General features: G+C 43.7%; 1 protein-coding gene across 1 annotated transcript in view; it reads right to left on the minus strand.

Annotated features, from left to right (window-relative positions):
* The window catches only part of DGKD (diacylglycerol kinase, delta 130kDa), a 39,179-nt gene extending 23,027 nt beyond the window's left edge, over positions 1 to 16,152 (minus strand). Inside the window, exons 1-3 of the mRNA XM_010141325.1 lie at positions 16,048 to 16,152; positions 15,285 to 15,365; positions 531 to 635 (exon numbers count right to left, since the gene is read on the minus strand). Coding sequence (XP_010139627.1) covers positions 531 to 635; positions 15,285 to 15,365; positions 16,048 to 16,140 — 279 coding nt within the window. The 5' untranslated portion in view covers positions 16,141 to 16,152. The remainder of the gene's footprint in view (positions 1 to 530; positions 636 to 15,284; positions 15,366 to 16,047) is intronic.
* Positions 16,153 to 19,259: the final 3,107 nt, after the last annotated feature.

A 19,259-nucleotide genomic window follows, 5' to 3' on the forward strand; every position in this document is an offset into this window, starting at 1 on the left:
ATGTTTCCTTTCCCCACTTTTTTGTTGAATTAAGTTTTCAGCAAGAGCAGTTCCCCAGCCTGGTTTATTGTATAGCAGAAGAACGCTCGTGGCAGTGTAAGGAAGGAGACAATAGGGAGACAAGCATCAGAGCAGGGAAAACACCAGACAGCTGGTTTTGGTGGTCTAACTACAGCCCCAGAGATCAAACAGATGCACTGAAGTGGGCAAAATACCAAGCAGGCAAGATGTGAGTTAGGACAGGGGGGATAACTGAAGAGTTAAAAGACAATGGGAGAACTGTGATTCATAATCTAGCCACACTCTGAAAAGTGCTCTCCAAGTTACCAAGGGAGAGTACACAAAGCCACCATCATTCTTTGGAGAATCAGTGTGTTTGGGATAGCTTTTACAGGTGGCCTAACACTACACCCATTCTAGTCCATAAAAATGACTGCTACTAACTTCACTGGAAGCTGACTCCAATCTCAGAACGAGCTGTTATGTAGGAGGTGAGGCACAGAGTGCGAAGAAACACTTTGTTCTATTACCTCAAAATGTTCACGGTTCTGTACAGTCTTCAGCGCTGCAATCCAATCTTCCATCTCTTTTCTGTTGTCAGCACAAAGGATGAGCTTCCGACATGGAGTGATAATCTGAAGAGTGAGAGAAAATTAATAGTGTGTATTCTGGTCATGTCAGTGCAGACAGCAAGAGAACACATTATCACTAGTGTAGTTTATTGAACCTATTTACAGAGGCAATGAGCTGCACCACAGAACACAAGTTATTTGCACCTTCCAGCCATGTTTCTCTTCCACTGTAGCACACCTTCATTCCTTTATAAATGTACAGAATCAAACAGATTTTAGCTGTCATTTGCAATCCTGAACTGAGTAAAGAAATCTCTCGTACCCAAATAACAGCACAACACAAATCAAGCACAGAGCAGTAGGAGTTAATATATTACATGTGCAGACCTTGCCTAAGTTTAAGCACTTAATGACTTTTGAAATTGGCAACAACATTAAAACATTTTGTTAACAGCATAATATACAAGTCTCTAGCAATTAATGAATTAGATAACATATATTTTAACATCATATTAAAAATCTGGTTAGAATCACAACAAGTGGGGAGGAGGAGGGGAGAAATCAATCAAATCAGCAATGTAGAAGAGAAAGCACTGTATTTTGAACGCTCGCATTTCCTGAGAGCTTGTTCTATGCTTATTACACAGGAGATATTCCAACAAATGTTCCACTAGCAGCTCGAGGTTGAGGTGAGTTTGCCTTCCTCTAAAAATACTGTCCTCAGTGTGTTTTTACCTAGTTGCCATCCGTTAGTTGCTCTGTGTTAAATAAACAGTTCAGGGTTTTAACAAACCAGAAGACACACCGGGTGGCCAAAGCGTCCCTCTGACCAGGAAGGCAGACATGTCTCTGGGTAGCCTACCACCAACGCTCTCTCCTCTTGTCAGACGGCGGCAGCAAAGAGAAATAAAAGCTCCCAGCTCTTCAGAGGACCATGTCTGCTGTCCACAGGGCTGTCCATTCAGCTGGGGTCCAGACTTGACTATAAATCAACATCTAACATCTGTTCTTCCTAAGACAAGAATTTTTCTTTCCCACACCATAGTTATCTTACTGTACTGATCTCCACCAAACTGACTTCTTAAATTAGACCAGTATTGAAATGTTTTCAAGACCTGGATTTAAGAAAAGCTGCATTAAGGTTCAGCACTAATAACAAAAATCAAAAGGCTCCCCTTTATGTCAACTCCAAAACCTTCCAGCAGTCCAGGCTCTCCTGCACCCCTCTACAATCTACATGAAAAAAACTGTCTACACCATCTGCTTTTCCAGCAAATTGTACCCTGATAGCTGAAATAATGGATTAAAACAAACAAGGATTGTGTCAGGTTGAAGTGGCTCTCGCAAGCATGCAACCAAAGTTTTGTCAATGAACAGTAACCTCCCATTGCCCCAATACATGACCCCTGTTGATTACCATTTTCCAGTCTGTTTCTCACTTCTCTCATTATCATTCATAGAACAGATTAAAAATAAAAACGTCTGAAGTTGAACATCAAGCTTTTAGTTGAGGTGTCTCAGAGCATCCAGTAAGAAATGTGTATGTAATGTCAACAAAAAAGATACACCTGTACTTTTCTGCTTTATTTTAAGCTCTTCAGTTTTCAAAATGAATTTGTTTTCACAGGACAGATCACAGCATTCACCTGTCTAACTCTACCCAGAGGCATTACCAATAGCTAGAAAAGGGTGCTACAGATACATTAAGTAGGCAATGAAAGGAGCTAAGTACCTTTTTTAAAGCAAGGACTGGCCATTCACATTAGAAACACAGTTTTGGTATGGTGCATTCTACCTTGCACAAAATGACCTGATCTGTATCAATTGTAAGCACACAGAAATAAATATTTACAAAATTCTAAAAATAAAACTTTGACGAACTCCTTCCCTCTCCCTGACTTTTCCTCTCAACAATTTCAGCTCTAATAAAACACATTCCCAGAGAAGGTAATCACAGGAATCTTTCTCTTCCCTTGGGAAAACGGAAAAGTGAGTGGTTAACTCTATTTCCATCAAAAATTCTGCAGTGTATGAATAGCCACCCTACAAAAATCTTTTATGGAGCGTGAAACACTACTGCAAAAATCAGTGTGAAGTTAGAGAAGAAGGAGCAGCATCTCTGAAGTCCTGCGAAGAGGAAATAGCTTTTTCTGTGGAAGTAAAACCAAGTTCAAATAATTTGTTCAGACAGCGCAGGGCTCCACTTTTTTGTGGTGGCAAAGCCAAGAACATCTGTAATTGCATATGTATGACAGCACCCTATGTAAAGTTCAAACATCCTAGAATGAAGAATCCAAGGACCTTTCACCACTTTAAAACCAGCCAGTTTTTATAAGGAATCACTAGTTCGTTCAACAAGCCACTGGCACGCTCTTGGGCAGCAAGGAAAAGTAATTTAAAACAGTTGCTAAAATTACTTTATTACCACCATGATCTTATTTCAGATCATTCCTTTCAGTGCTGTCCCTTTTCCTATTTTTATCTCTTTTTTGGGAGGAAAAAAAAAGGCAAATGTGAAGTACACAGTATAATTTTTAAAGTACCCTCAATGACATGCAATAGAAAATATTGGCATAAAATACAGAAATGCAGAGACTCCTTTGATAAGAGTTAATTTTTGAGGCTACTGACTTTCTGGATCACTGGAGAGCCTGTCCAATATGGTAAATCACTAATTCCTTCTTAAATCACCTACCGCATCATCCTAAAAATCCCCATATTCAGTGTTGGACAATCCTCTGTTCAAAGAACAAAGTTAAAATTTATAAGACAGAAGGACAAATAAAGAGATCAAGAAGATTTTCATAATTGAATCACCCAAAGAGACACAGAATTAAAATAAAGGGTCGACTGTGTAACTACAAAACTGCAAGTGAAGTGCAACTTCATGCAAGATAAAATTATGACGAGCACTCCCCCTTAGTCGGTTCTACAGCAACATTTGCACTGGGATTTTGCAGCATCATCAGAGATTGGAAATTTAAGAACGCAATCTTAATCTCACTGCTATTCTAAGGAGGACAAAATGGGACAATTCAGGCTTCACTGTGAAGGACAGATAAGATTTTAATGTAACTCGTGCAACAGTTCTTCAGGGAAATTAAGAAACCACACAAACCTGTTTTTCTGATTAGCATGCCGTGCTGCTACAGTTAAACATTTCAACGGGGATAATTAGGAATCCAGAAACATCTTAACAGGGACGCTTCCTTCGCAAAGTGGTTCACCAGCACTCTTGTTTCATACAGCCGCACGCACTCAACAGCCAGCACCAGCTACCTTGTGAGCCTCAGACGCTCCTGCCTTCCCTGCGCTGCAGGCAGCCACTGGTCTCTTACCTGCACCGGCTGGTGTGCAACAGGCATGTCATCACACCGGTCCTCAGCTGAGATTAACAGAAACAGGCTCTCACTCAGAGAAAGAAAAACATCCTACTCCTTTTACCTCCTTCTACTTGAGCCAGTAATTCCAACCGCAGACATCCCCCCGTTGAAGGATATGAAGAGGGAGATACAATGCGCTGTCTAGATGAAACTGATGATCAATCTAATACCTCACACAAAAAACCCCCCCAAAATCATTCTTGTCATCTCCAAAAGAAGCCACAGCAATCTTCCCCCTGGAAAGCTCTCCCTTCCCAGGCAGGGTGTCCCGGGTGTTTGAGCTAGAGCCGCGATGAGCCTGGAACACGAGGCTCAGTTATCCCTGTTGGCAAACCTGGCTAGAAATGAGCATGGTCCAGCTATTTTTTATGTTCCAGCTACAGCTTTTGACTAACATCCTGGAACAGTATATTCCACAGGATGACGACGCACTAGGTGAAGTAGCATTTCCTTTTATTTGTTCTAAATTTACAAAGCAGTAATGTCATCCAGTGACCTCTTGTTCTCATATAAACGGAGAAGGCAAAAACAATGACCTGATTGCTTTTGAGTTAGGATGGGGGCTGCCTTGCTCCGAGTTAAAAAAACCACAATAAAGTTTTAAGATTTATTTATAATCTCCTGCATGGGGATTGGCAGAGCTCTGAGTGTTCCTGCCCTGAATTTTATCTAGACATGAGCAATTACACAAATTAAAAGTGTTTGTTCTTCCTAAAAAGGGAGTACTAAAAACTAATATATGTTTTGATCCTAAATGCTACTGAACTTTTGGGTGTAGTTCTTCAGATTTCACTCCTTAGTATGAACTGGATGCCCAGATACCCACAGGCCCAGAGTCCACCACATGGTGACTTTATTGAGATTTCACACTGACCAGCAAAAGAGCTCAACAATTATGGGGAAAAAAAAGATCTGCTAATCCCTCTAATCAATCCTGAAGAGCCACGAGGATGGATGGGAATGGCAAGAAGGCTTAGAGGCATTTCAAAACAGGACACAGCTTAATCTTCTAACTCCTCGCTGTGCATGAAACCCTAGAAATATCTTTTGCAGGAATTATGGGGACAGTTAACTTCCCACCAGGTCACTCCTTTGCAGACAGTTATGTGCCCTCTATGCAGATGAGCTGTCCCAAGTCTATTAGAGAAACTCAATTTTCAAGCTTGCTCACTCTGAAAAAAGCCATGCCTTCACTGGCTGTCTTGCGCAAATACTGATGCTCCCCTGACACTTCTCCGAAACGCAGCTTTATCTCCTCTGTCTCTTCCTCATATGGCACATGCCCTCTTACCATCTGTGAACTTCCACCCCTCATGCTGACCCTCATCCCCTCCTGTCCAAAACTAACACCAGTTTACTGACATTTCAGATCAGGCCAGCTGGCAAACAACAGAGCCAACCAAAGAAAATTCCTCATTTCAAATTCTAAAAATGGACTGGATGTCCCTGGATGTCCTTCCCCAATGAACAGCTGTGAATAATTGGATTAGAAAGGCAGTCCAAAAAAGACTTCTTACACTAGATCAAATTTTAAATGGAAATCTGCTACACTTCACTCTTTGGCATCCGAGCAACCCTCCTCCACCCAACAGTGGGAGCATAAACTTCATTCTCTGGTCTTGCTGCCATCAAAGGCAACTTTATCATCTCTGCTCACTTCCTCTTTCAGCATTTTCTGGTTGCCCAGAAACTTCTCATCAAAGAAGTGACAGTCTGGCCAAACATGCATTGGGACTGTTTGTTATCAGAGTAGATCTGGTGAGCTCAGTGACCACAAAAGACGGCAAAACAAGTTAAGATCACACTGGCCCAATCACGGAGCTAGCTGAAGAAATGCTGTGGTGGGAGACGGGGAGGGAGGGACATGCAACTTTGCTAAATATAGTTTTTCTGATGTGACACATTTCTTAGAGTGGCCAAAAGCGGGTGTAGAAGAACACCTGCTCATTCTGACTGTTTCCTTTTACTCACATCCTGTTCAAATACGGTCTCATGTTCAAAGGTGCTAGCCATAAATCCCCCAAAGAGATGCAAACAGTTGATGATTTGGGTACAGGGACAACAGGAATTTCTGGAGCTCAAAAGACTTAGGAACTGCAACTAGACAAAATAAAATAGCTGCAAGAACAGTGCTGATGCAGGCAAAAACTTCAGCTTGATGACATATGGCAAAGGCAGGGAAAACATCCACCATCTGTAGCTAACTGTTACGTCTGCTTTTATACAGTGGAGTAAGCTCCTGTATCCTATGAACCCAAAAGATCAGGAAGGAAAACTGGGTGAGCTTATAATGAGAACTCAGCCTTTTCACCCGCTGCAGCTCCTGTTCCAGCAACAGCAGTAGTTAAATGAACACTGCTGTATGTTAGAACACCTCAGCTGCGTTCATCAGCAAGAATCGCAAACCAGCGAAGTCTCTGTATGTTTCCAACATCATCGCTGTGCTCACAGAGGACAGAATGCACAAAGTGTGGAATAAGCAATGCTACTCCATCAGCAATTACACAGGGTTAAGAAGACTGTGAAAAAGGGAGAAGAAAGGAAAACTAAAGAAAGAGTTTCAGACTCAAGCTAGCCGTTTACATTTAAAAGCCTGTCTCATCGAAGTCAGCTGCTGAAACAACCTGGAGCCAAGCGCCAGGTCAGCAAAGCATCACTCAGTAGGTCTCTACAGTTTGGAAGAGAGAAGTAGTATGAGTATCAATGCTTGGACTCATGGGGGACCAAGGCTTGCCCTTCTCCACAGAAAACATCCCCCATCTGATTTGCAATTCATCTTTCACCCTGTTTTGTCAACAAGTCTTGTTAACTCACTGCAGAGATCAGTTAGAGCACTCTAGAACGTCATCAATTCTTTTTCCTCAAAACTTGGATTCCACCCTGAAGGGAAAAAAAAAAAAAAAAGCAGCTTTTCGTATGACACTGGAGGAATGAACCAGTTTTGTATTTATTTTTACAGTGCAAGATCTTTATTTCCTGCTAAAATGACCCTCTTCCACCTATAGAAACTCTCATTTCCATGAAATAAAACAAGTCATTAATGTTCTTATAGTTGTGCTGAATTCTGTCTTTTCTTTTTTTTTTAAATAGCAACAACAAGATTTTCCTTGAAGCCCCAAGTGCCCCAGTCTCTGTGCACTATACCAGGTATTTTATCCCTGACTTCCACAAGGCTGTTTTACCTTTATTTTCAATCTGGAAAATCCAGGACAGTTCATTTCCATAGGAAAACAGGTACAGCATGTGGTGTGGTCTCTCCACAACCATTTTTTCACTATTGGGTTCATCTGTCTTGCAATACACACCTCGTCTGCCAACGGGCTGCACATCACAAGCGCATCTTCACTGTCACTTACCCCCACTACACTGTGCCCACAGGTCAAGCTCAGCTCATGCTGACCCTCCATCTCTGCCCTCTCCCAGTCCCTATCTTCCCCGATGCTGCAGCAGGAAAGCAGACCAGACGGAGCGTTCCCTGGGAAAATGATCATCTCTCATACCAGGGTCACATTCCTACACGCTTCTGGAAAGCCTGTTCCTAAACAAGGAACATTCTTGTTCTTGGCAATTGGTAAGAGGAGCACAGACAGGAGAGGATGTTAGGACTTTTCCAACCCCTTAACAGACGTCAAAACCTAGAGTATGCAAGAATGCCTTTGCCACTGCTGGCAGGTAAGAAACGCAGACAGTCTTGGTAATGGGAACTGACAGGGCTGCCATGCCGAGTGCCAGAGCATCTTTGCACAGCTCCATCATCCACCCACTCTCCGCTTCATGCAGCAGATGTACACACGCATCCCTTCTTCACCTGTTTTCCAAAGGACGCAGGCCTGCCATGAAAAGAGTTCCCAAACAGAACTGCAAAAAGAGCAAACTTCAGGAAGAGCAGCACATTTGAGAAGGTAAAGCATGCTGCCGAGAAACCTTCCTACTCGCTCAAACAGAAGCAAACCCATGACGAACAGAGGGCAGGTCAATGTTCCCCAGTGGTACCACTGCTGTCTCAGTGGGCTCACACACATCAAGGGTAGCACCTAATAAATCACAGGACTGAGCAGTAAAAGTCCTTGTCCAGGTAGGAAAATGACCTGTTACTGACAGCTTATTGTTAGTTATCTCCTTACAGCCCCCTATCCTCCACTGTGTTGAAAAGAGCCTGGTAGCTAGCAGAAAAGGTAACAAACAGCTTTCAAGAGCCTGATAATCCAGTAGCTTTCCACACTGGGTCACCAGGCAAAGACCAGTCCTGTTTCACTGCAACAGTGAAACCATCACAAGCACCACAACTGGGAAGACCTCATTTCTGTGAATATTATTAGCAAACCTCTCCCTGGCTGTCAAAATGACCAGAGTGAAGTCGTGCATAAAAAAAAAGTCTCTTCCTTCTACAGCAGCTCCCATGTAAAACTAAACCCGTCATGTTCTCAAATGACCTCCTGTTTACCACAGGTTGTCCTGCCTTTGTGTGCTCACCTGGAAGGAGGAGAAGATGCTGGAATCTGCAGCCTTGCTCAGCAAGGTAGATAAAACACCAACACTGCACGAAGGTTACAAAGAGCACAGAGATTATCAAACAAAAGCTCCTAGTGTTCAGGCACAAGTGCAATACAGACTCTAATTTCAAAGCAGTAAACTTCCCTCTAGGGAAACAAAAGCTCTTCAGAGTCAGCTTCGCTTTCCAGCTCTCTATCCTGTCTCATAACAAAATTCACAAAGCTTGCTCTGACCTCTTTCTCTTACAGTAGCTTCATCTTTCTCAAAACCTGTGAGCGTATTTTGGGGTCATTTTGTAACATACAGTACCCATCGCCAGATCTCTCCACCCACTGCAACTTCTTCCGGACTCTCGAGTTTCTCTTCCATGTTTATTCTCCCTTCCATGTTTTTTCTCTAGATTTTTCCTTCTTTTATTGAGACTAATGAGCAGCTCCTGCAGGAGGCTGGATTTAGAGTCCCAAAAATCCTCTACATGAAAGGATTTCGAATGACTATTTTCACGGACTAACAGTGACTCAGAATGCTCTGTTTACCAAAAGGCCTTTTCACAAGCAGAAAAAACTCACTGAAGTCTGGGTTACAAACTACGAAAATAGCAAAGTATTTTGAAACTGCAGTGGTTCTGACAGGAAATGGGGCCCGAACTGCACTTAATGAAGGCAGGGGGAAAAAAACAGCAGAGCAATTCTGGACATGGCAACTCATGGCTCTACTCGTATTTTCACTTGCTTATAAAGGAAATTCTGACAGCTGCCAATACAAACAGAGTAAGAGCACTAGCAGAGTGCACAGGTCCTGAAGGTGTACATAGAAGGGTGTGGGAGAGACAACAACCCCCAGCAAAGCCTGACTTTCCAACAGGCACTTGCTTTTCTCCAATTTAGAGGAGAGAGTTCAAAAAGGAGGAGGGAAGAACCATCCCTTTCAGGAGTCTCTCTTTTCTAACTTTTCCCTTCTCCACACCTTAACAAGACAATCCACGACTGGGTACAAAGGAGCAAAGAGAGGAATCAGGACACCTGGTGACTCTCCTGTGTAACTGTGTCCCCAGTTTAGTAAGTCTTTTTGTCCACTTCTCAGAGCTGACGTCTTCCCTTTGGGTCCCTCACCCCCGTGCCAAGGGAAGCAGGGCAGGAAGATCCCCCCTCCCTCACTAGGAAGCCCAGTGACTCTCTACAGCATAGGTTCAAGCCCATTTTTTTCGAAAGGCTGAGGCCACACCGGGCAGTTTGGGCATCTGTGCAAGTGTCAAACCATGCAGATTCCCATGATCTTTATCAGCCCAAGCTCAAAGTCTGACTTTCTGTAAACAGCTCATAAGAGAAGTTCTTATATTCTTTCTCCTCATAAAAAGAAGTCACATGCTCTTTCTTGAAGCTTGTATTTCAAACCAGCACAAATAACCTCTGACCTGAGTTCCTCTTATTTCAGCAGTGCCTTACAGGCAGCTCCCGCACTAGATGCAAGCAGCAGACTTTCTACCTGACGTGTAGCTTCAGCAGCTCTATTCACTCTTTCAAAATCAAACTCTTCAGAGAGGACTTCACTGCCTTCTCTGCTAAAACCAATACATTTTCACTTAAAAGCACTAATACAAATAATTCAACTCGACACAAAATCACAGAAGAGGCAAAGGCAAAGACACTTTTCACTTTTTCAATTCATCGTGAAATGAATTTGCAGACATCAACAACATACTCTCCCCATCAGGAAGCACTCTCAGCACTTTTATCTTTTCTTAAAGTTCAAGCACTTTGCCCTGGGTTTTTCAGAAAGGTTAATTACCCCAAAATGAAGATTCATGCTATTTCTCCACAGTGTCAACAAACCCTGAGAAAATACAGCAAAAATACACAGTCTGAAGGAGATCAGACAGTCACGTAAACCTTCACAAGACAGAAACCGGCATCTTTGCTGCTGAATAAAGTCAGTACCAAGTAAAAAGTTTGTAATAAAAATAGCAGCACACCTCAGCCTTCCATACAGCTGGAGAATGACATCTATAGTGCTCCTCAGAGATGACAGCATGCTGTCATTCAGGAGCACCAGCAATACCCTGTTCCTCAACCTACCACAGCCACTGTCGCCTCCAGTCATGCAAGTGCTCTGAAAGAGAGGTAATACTCTAATCTCAACGCTTCCTCTCTCTGGTGACATTGGTCACAGTGAATCATCAGTTAATAAAAAGTATTTCTTAACAGATGGGTGCAGCATTTCTGACATCACCGCAAGCACATTTCCCTTTACTCCAATTCTGGAGAACTTATCTACATAAACTGACACAGGAGACAACATCTGAACAGTAAGAGCTTGTAGCAAACTTACTCCAAAGAATTCGAGCTCCTGATGATCTGTTCTGCTGGCACAGGTGCCGTGTTTCTCAGTGCTCAGTCTGGATAACTCTGACTCCTGCTCTTACCTTTCACGGTCGATCTAGTGTCCAGAGCAGTCTACTCCCTCTGAAAAAAAACCTAAACAGACCGCTTGACATGTGACTGATAGGTCGGTCTTTCTGAGCTGTGTTCCACTTGCCACAAGCTGATTAGCTGTCTGCTGAAGGAGGAGCTGGGATAAGTTTCCTTTGGACGGCACTAAAGTGAAGAGGCAGGCGCTGACTGTAATAATACACTGTTTCCTGTCTGCGGCTGAGCTGAGAGGTACTTCCCAACAGAAGAGGGTTTACAGGAGCTCAGGAGCTCAAGCTCCACCTCTTCCAGGGAAGAGCCTCTGGCACTCAATGACATGCTCTGACTGAGCTTCACCTCCACTAAAGCATCAAACCACACAATCTCTCTCACAGAGAGAAGCTTTCCCCTATGGGATCTCAAATAACATGGGATGGGAAGCGAATGCTGTAATTCCTGTTATGAGAATAAGGGGAAAGTCCACAGCACCACTGGATAGCAATAATTGGAAATCATTTAAAAAACACCATGTGAGAATCATACTGAGACACAAAATATGCACCTGGAAAGATCTGATGTTCTTCCTAGACCCTCTCCTGCTGCTGACAAGTGGTTTTTATTAATTTTAAAGAACATCTATTTCAGATTTTTTTTCCCCTTTAGCTTTATACAAATCCTGCACAAGGCAGGAAAAGGTCAATGAAGTGGTAAGGACTCACTCCATCAACTGTGCCAATTGCACTGAAGGCAGCAGGTTCATTTCAGCTGGCAATCTTCCAGAAAACAGCAGATCTTCAGCCAACCCACCAACCTGAGGAGTAGGAATTTGTTCACCACAGAAGCAGTTACAAAAATGGGCCTAAGGAGATGACCCAAAGCACTTTCAGAGACTCTTGAGGGGATAGCTCCAGTGAAAAAGTGTTTGCCTGAGGAACAGACGACAGAGTGATTGGTGCCCCTCCCAAACCTTATGGGCTTCGTGGGGGAGAATGGACATGCTGGATGGTTCAGGTTCACAACACAGGTAAAGCAGTCATGGAACTCAACCCCATCGTGTACTTTAATTAATGCTCCTAAAGCAACAGCAGGCTAAAGCATTAGGTGGGCACATCAACAAACCAAGTGACTGTACTATCCAAGAAAAAACTGTTCACAGAAACAGCTGAAGCCTCGCTGGGAAGACCCAATGTGCTCAGTGTGATCTCAAATCACATGCTTTTCGGAAATCACAGGAGGCTTTGAGGGTATGTCTGGGAAAGTTCTTCTCAGAATCCAGGGTTGGGCTTTGATGTCACCCATCCAACGCTGCTGATCACTATTTCATAACGAGTACAACTGTAGGAACACACTGCTGGCAAGAATCCAGGCTAAAAGCTGACCGCTCTCTTTGAAATAAATGGGTCTGAAGTACCAGGACAACATGGTTATCATGGAGTTTGTACCACAGCAGGTCCTCTCTAAGGCCTTGTGAAAGACAGCAGCCTGAGGAAAATCCACTCGTGAGAGATGTATACAGCAGCTGTCACGGGACCATACATGGCAAGAACCAGTCACTTACAGCCCAGACATCCCAGAAGAATTTACCTCGTAGACAGATGACTTAGAAGGACAGAGATGGCAGACATGTGACAGAACCAGTAATTATTCCGCCTACAGTCCTCCTGAGAGAAGAGAGGCCTGGTATGGGTCAGCTATACGATTTGTTCCCAGAGGCTTCCTCCTAAATAACTCTGCAGCCACACTGCCTGATCTAAAGCTAAAATAAACCTTCTCCTTACACCTCTCAGGGGACAGAGCTGTATAACATCTTAAGCTCAAAGATGCCCGTAGTCACATGCTCCCAGCCCGTTCTATAGTCGCAGAGCCATTAACTCTGGGTAGCAGTCCTGAAAACTGTCCCCACTGCAAAAAGGACACACTTACTGAAGAAATCTATGCAAGATGAACTAAGTAAACAACCGTGGAACCTGTATTACACACTTTTCTTTTTAGAGGAAGAGGTCTGCGTCTTACTACTCACTTTTCTTGTTCTCCTGCCTGCTGAAAGCAAACAAATTATCTGTCAGACTCATGTCCTATGTATAAGGTTTACTAGCAGCTCTATCTTTTAACCTTATTCCTCTGTTTATACCACATAACCTTTGTTGGCTCTGTGCTCTGGTTTCTTCTCTCATAGTGCTGCCTCCCTGCACTCCTCACTGCCCTTTCAATGTTTTCTTCTCTGACAGGGCACCCCTCATTCTTTCGTTGCTTTGGATCCACACTGCTCCTCTAAGTGGTTATCCACTGTTTTCATTTCCCATTTCCTTTGTTAGTACCTTAGTAGTGTCATTCACACAACACCACCTGCAGAATCTATACATTAAGCAGTACAAATGCCTGGACAGAGGATGAGCTTCCTCAGGAGGAAACCACTCTTCTGTAAATACAAAACTACCAGTCTCCACTGAAGAAAACACAGAAACAAAAAGAAAACCAGAACATTTAAAAATCCAGAATAACTGTCTCTGCTGTACAACACCAAACGTTGGATGTTTCCAGTTTAAGATAAAAACTCCATAGTGAGTCCCACTGATTTGAAACAAGAAAAAAACCCCAAGAAACTCTGAATTTCCGTAAGGAACTAAACTGGGAAGATACAGGGGGAGAAACAACGTGCTCTCAAATAAAATCAAGAGAAATTGCAAAACGGCAGGGAATCTAAAGCACTGACAGCAGTGATGTGGCAGACCAAACAGCAGCAAGACTACGCAACCTTCTGATTTTCTAAGTAATTTTATAACGCATGGTAAACCACTGTCAAACTCCTCTGTAAGCCATGATAGAAAGCATAGAAATTAGAGGAAAGATGTTTTAATTGAAGTTTACCTGAGCCCCACAACATAGTGATCAGCTGGAGACAGTGCAAACTGTATCTGCTACTTGAGTATTGACGTAATCCTATACTTTTTACCCCTGAAGGAAGGCAGGGACCGGCAGAGCCTGATGCCATAGTCGTGGAAGTAACTCTGCACTGCTGCACTCAGATGGGACAATCTGAGAGAGCAAACACACTATTTCCTCTTCTTCCTACACAGTGTCCCTGACAGAAATTAGATGTCTCCCAACTATAATAATAAGCAAAACATTAACAGTACATTTGCTTACCTGAAAAATCAGTCTTTATTTAAATATGCAAGACTCAAGAAAAAGTGCTTTATTAACAGGTAGATAACTTCACGTTCCTGAAAATGTATCCCCTACCGAAATCACTGCAGAATCCTCCTCTCTCTCTGCATGCACACTGACACCTGAGATCAGTATTTACTATTAGACCCAGATGCGCCTCCTACTTGCTCAACTGTGGATGCAGAAGTGTTTTCTAACTTTGAGAAAGTGCTGGAGTTTCATGGGGGCATAGGGTTGGTGCCATAGCTGCTTTGCACAGCACTGCAAAGGGAAAAGCTACAGCTACAGACACAGAAACACCCTTTGCTAGATGTTCAAAGCAGTGGGTCACTACTGCTGCAGCGCATGGCACACTGCTCATCTCAGTCACCACCTGCAAGTCCCCATCCTGCAGAATCAGCCTCCTCCCTCCACTGGGTTTGCTTCCCCCTTCAATGTGCCTTAGACCAACACTGCCTCCTTTCTCCACGCTCTCCTCTCTTCGGAGGCTTCGTGGAGGTTACTGCCAGTAACCAGCTCCAAAGCTCACCCTGCTGTGTGACACTCGCCCCACACGGCTGCAGTTCATGGCTTTTATCTGCATGTGTTCAAGGCTTTTATCTGGCATTTCCCCCAAAATGGAGCTTGCAGAACACCTGCACCTCAGAAATACAATCATTTTTTTCTCCCAGTTACTAAGCCTGGAGAAAAAGAAGCAGTGATACCACCACATTTCCAGACTGCAAACATTCAGCACATATTCCCCATCTTACAAGTATCCCACACCACTTCCACAGTTATTTCTGTGTGACTTTTGTTCCTCCTTTTGCTCTGCCACTATATATAGTGTACACATATAAACACAGATACGGCCACATACAAATGAAGTCAGAGAAAGAAGTTTACATATTTTAAGGCCTGAAGGGAAAACTAAATTCCTTTAGCAAGATCTCCAGCATAAACACCAACATCGCCCCTAACTCCCTCAGCAGAACAAATTTTTCTGTCCTGCTGTATAAATGGATTCTATCAAACCCTTCCAGCTTATAGTTACGAAAATCTTGGAATGCAAAGTTTTAGCACTATACACAGTAACCCAAAGTATCTCCCACGTGCATGGAGAGGAGTTACGATGTTGTAAGGAAAAATAAATCTACGATTTCTTTTTTTTTAAATGAAATAGGCTGTGAAGATTTTTCAGATGTTTTCAATCTCTGCAAAAGAGAAGGGATGTGGGGTAAAGGTGCAAGAAGAATGGAAAACAATACAAAAAATCCTACCGTGAAGCTGTTGTTGACATTCTTAGTGCTGGACTCTGCCACACTGGCATCTGTCAGATCCACCTCATCAAAAATAATGGACTGGAAAGAAAAAATTCAAAACCCCAGTGAGTTCCTGAGTCCAATGTATAAGTAGCAGACCCAAAGGGACATGCCTGTATGGGTCTCTAGCGCACTCCACCACAGCCTTTTGTGATCTGAAGGAAAGGCCCAGCACCAACAATACAAAGGACCCAGAAGTCTAGTTCCACACACTGGGGCTCGCACGTGCCTGTCTTTAGTCAGCGAACACAATGACTATTTGTATTAAGGGATTATTTAAAAAAAATAATTCTAGGCTTTGTTCTTGTGAAAGGAGACAGATTTCTATCTAGTTGACTGTCAGTGTGCTAAACCAGATACACAGCAGCTCTGATCTGATAAATTCAGACTTGCTTGTCTCCTCCGTTTCCTTTTCATTCGTATTTTCTCCTTTCTTTTTCCAGCTCCTATTGATGCAGAGCTCATTCCCTACTAAAACGCACCAAAGGGAAAAACTGTGGAAAAATCACTATCACAGATCCACATGCTGCTTTACTTAAAAAACAAGGATCTCCATGTGTGAGGCAAAACACCGAGATCTTCTGGTAGCTACAAAACCTGAAGACAGGTGCTTACAGATCATGCTGCACTGAGGGCTGCCTTCTCACTGACACCCACCTGTCTCCAAAGCTCTGCCACTGACTTTCTTCCCTAGGACTCATATGTATTGTCCAGATCTTACCTTTGCAGTTTTTGCATAGTAGAGCGTTCGTCCTCGCAGCTTAAAGTATCGTCTCTTCCAGCGCTGGAAGGAGCTGGTCTGTTTCATCAGCATCCCCTCTTTGATGACAGTCTACAAAACAAGGAGAGGAGATGAGAGGAGAAGGATGAAGCAGACACTTTACTTACAAGCATCTTTTATGCTCTCCCACCACATACCCACACCAAAACCGACTGGAGTCTGAGCCGAATAATCTTAGTGCCCTCTGCTGGAAGTGCTTCATAAATTCATTCCACAGAAGCAAGCAAGCTTAACAAGATTAAAGCGTCACAATCCATAACCCCCACTGGGGTGCGGTTTTATCCTTGTCTGCAGTGCTATCACGATACCAAAAAAAGATAAATAACTTAGTACTGAAAGAGCATTTCAAAGGCTAACAATGACTGGAGAGCGTCACAGTTAAACTCTCTGAGGTCAGATTTCAGTTGTGCGTAATTATGCCTTTCATTTAGCTGGCATTTGATTACAAACACACACACACTCCCCACAGCCTATCTGCCCCTATCTCCAGTTCTGCCTTGTGCAATTATCAGCAACTACCTGGCACAGAGCTGGCCAGCTGCAGGCCCACAGGGTGAAGAGCGAAACTAGAGCGAAGAAGGAGCTGTATCCAACTTCAGCATTTGGTATTCTTCAGATAGTCTTGGCCCTGCCTCAGTACTCTCTGGCTGGCTGCCATTTCCCAGGGCTGGAGTGCCAAAACTGTCTATGCGCGCTGCCCTTTTTCTTCTTTAACTGCTTTATAACTAGATTGACATACCAGCATACACAGTCCCATATGCTCACTCACATACTATGCATACATAGGGCTATGTATTTAATCCCCGTGCACTTCATTCTACTTCATCAAATACATTCGATTCCTTCACTGAGGACTGACTTTGAATATCAACAGCTACATGAAAACAATCTCAAGAACTGCGGTGTAGAAAGACGAAAGGCAGAAAAGTCAGAGCTGAGGGTTCAGCCCCCAATTACTGATTGAACATATTGCCTAGGACCTGCAAATGGTGCTATGTCATGCCTCAGAACCACCAGAAACCTGCTTCTCTCCCCAAGAAACAGCTCCCAGGAACCCACTTCTTGCTGAGAAAGCCCAATGCGATAAAGCCACAGTTAAAACACAGGAAACAAATGGTCCGACAATCTTGTAATACAGGTTATTCTGTATCTTGATGCCAGGAAAACGACACAGCTTTAACACACCAGAGGTCTCAGGGCAACTCAGGTTGGTAACAGAGTCAGGTCACTGATGACTATCAATTAATTCATACACACAGTGTTAAACGTCCACTGCCAGGCTACTACAGAGCACAAAATAAATACTCTTACTGATCCACAGGGTTTAGTTCAGTTTAGTAATCCTTTCCAGAGCACTAAATTTGCTTTTAAAATGCTATATATATTTCTAATGTGGGTCTTTCCTTTTCGAAACAGCTGCAGATTTTAATACTTTCCACACACACTCCGGCCCTTGCCAAGCTCGAAGTTTCCTCAAAAAGCACTTGGAAAAAAATGCTGACTATAAGAAGAAACATCCGTCTGATGATACATGCTTCTCTCTTGTTAGACTGAGCCATCCTTAAAGGAGCTTGAGAGGTCACAGGGCCTGGACCACCACGGTGATGCCTCTACTCACGAATCAGCTGGGAAAGAGAGGGCGCCCACATACCCCTAGATGTGACAGAGAGCTGCTAGACACAGAAACCACTATATCCCTTCCTCCACTGTGCTGGGAAAGAGACAGCCCCCCTACCTCCTTCAAAAGACACATCACCTACCTTGGAGCCTGGGACCTGGCTGACTCCCAGGCTAGCAAACCCCAAACCTCCCCATTTCCCACTGTTCCATTTCACAAAGCTACCTGCATGCTGGCAGAAATACCTGCCAGTGCTCAGGCAAACACCAGCGTTGTGTGCCTGGTTCAACCAGGAACTGCCAAACTTCATGGTATCTCCAGCAGACTGAAAAATGGTAACGAAAATGCATGACTGAAGGGAGTTCATCGCAAAAAATGGCCATCCCCACATCAGCTCCCCACAGCTCTGGAGCGGTTGCTGAAAGATGTCTTGGCACCCATTTTCCCCAAGTCACAGCAGGGACACAGCAGTAGGAATACACTCTGAGAAGCCATAAGGCATCTGGGAGCGGCTTTAGGGTCTGGAAGTTAAACACACTAGAGTGACACCCAGAAATAAGAAGTTAAACTAACTTAGAGCTGGTGCCACACAAAGAATCTGAAACTCAGCCATCATCTTAATCTGAAGCTTCAGCGTAAGAGAAAATGGAGTTCAAAGACTGACCCAACAGCATCCCTTGCTGAAACAACCCTGAAGTTGAGGCCAGAGCTGAAGGCACTCATGAGGAACCAGGAAAGGCACATTCAGGCTCCTCGTCTGTCATGGACTTTTCACAAGATCCCAACAAAGCAATTTTCACTCGGTGTGTCTCCATCTGCTAAGTGGAACAAAGAGCACTGCCCGACTCTGCGGAGTCCTACTACTATACATAGACATATATATGTCTATCTGATGAGTTACTTCAACCTCCAGCACCTGAGTATCACAGAGAAATGTAAAAGCAACAGCGTCTGAATTACCATGCTAAAGAAACCACACATTTCTGCAGTTCACTTTCTACAGGGAAGAAAATGGGAAGTGGCAGGATATTTTCCAGATTAAGAGAGAAACATGGAGCGATCTTCTGCATTCCTTGGACAAAACCACATATAATTAAAATACGAGACAGAGCAACAAGCTACTGAACTCTGCAAAGCCCTGAACCAGAGTCAGAGAGAAATTAAAAATCCTGGGGAAGACTCCCAGGATTCAAAGCCCAAAGATATAAAGTCAGCCAGGAGTCTGATCAAAAAAATAGCGGCTTGCAGGAGATCTCAGAGCTCTGTATTGCGCTTATTCACAGACCAGCTTAAACTGGGGTCAGCCAGAGCCCCACGCCCCCCAAGCCCAGTCAGCAGCACTCTGGCCGCCCAAACTCTTGACCAGCCACCAAAACAGTAAGTCACAGCAAAACAACGCCTCTGCTTCAGCTCTCCCGCAGCTCCCGCCTGCCACGCTCAGCTCCCGAGTGCTCCCCTCACCTCAGCAGGGCTCACTCACCTCTGCACAAGACGTGCATTCCTCCATTCCTCTTTTAAACAGAACCCTCTTTTT

Source organism: Buceros rhinoceros, unplaced genomic scaffold (genome assembly GCF_000710305.1).
Source record: "Buceros rhinoceros silvestris isolate BGI_N320 unplaced genomic scaffold, ASM71030v1 scaffold11980, whole genome shotgun sequence".
NCBI classification, from domain to species: Eukaryota; Metazoa; Chordata; class Aves; order Bucerotiformes; family Bucerotidae; genus Buceros; species Buceros rhinoceros.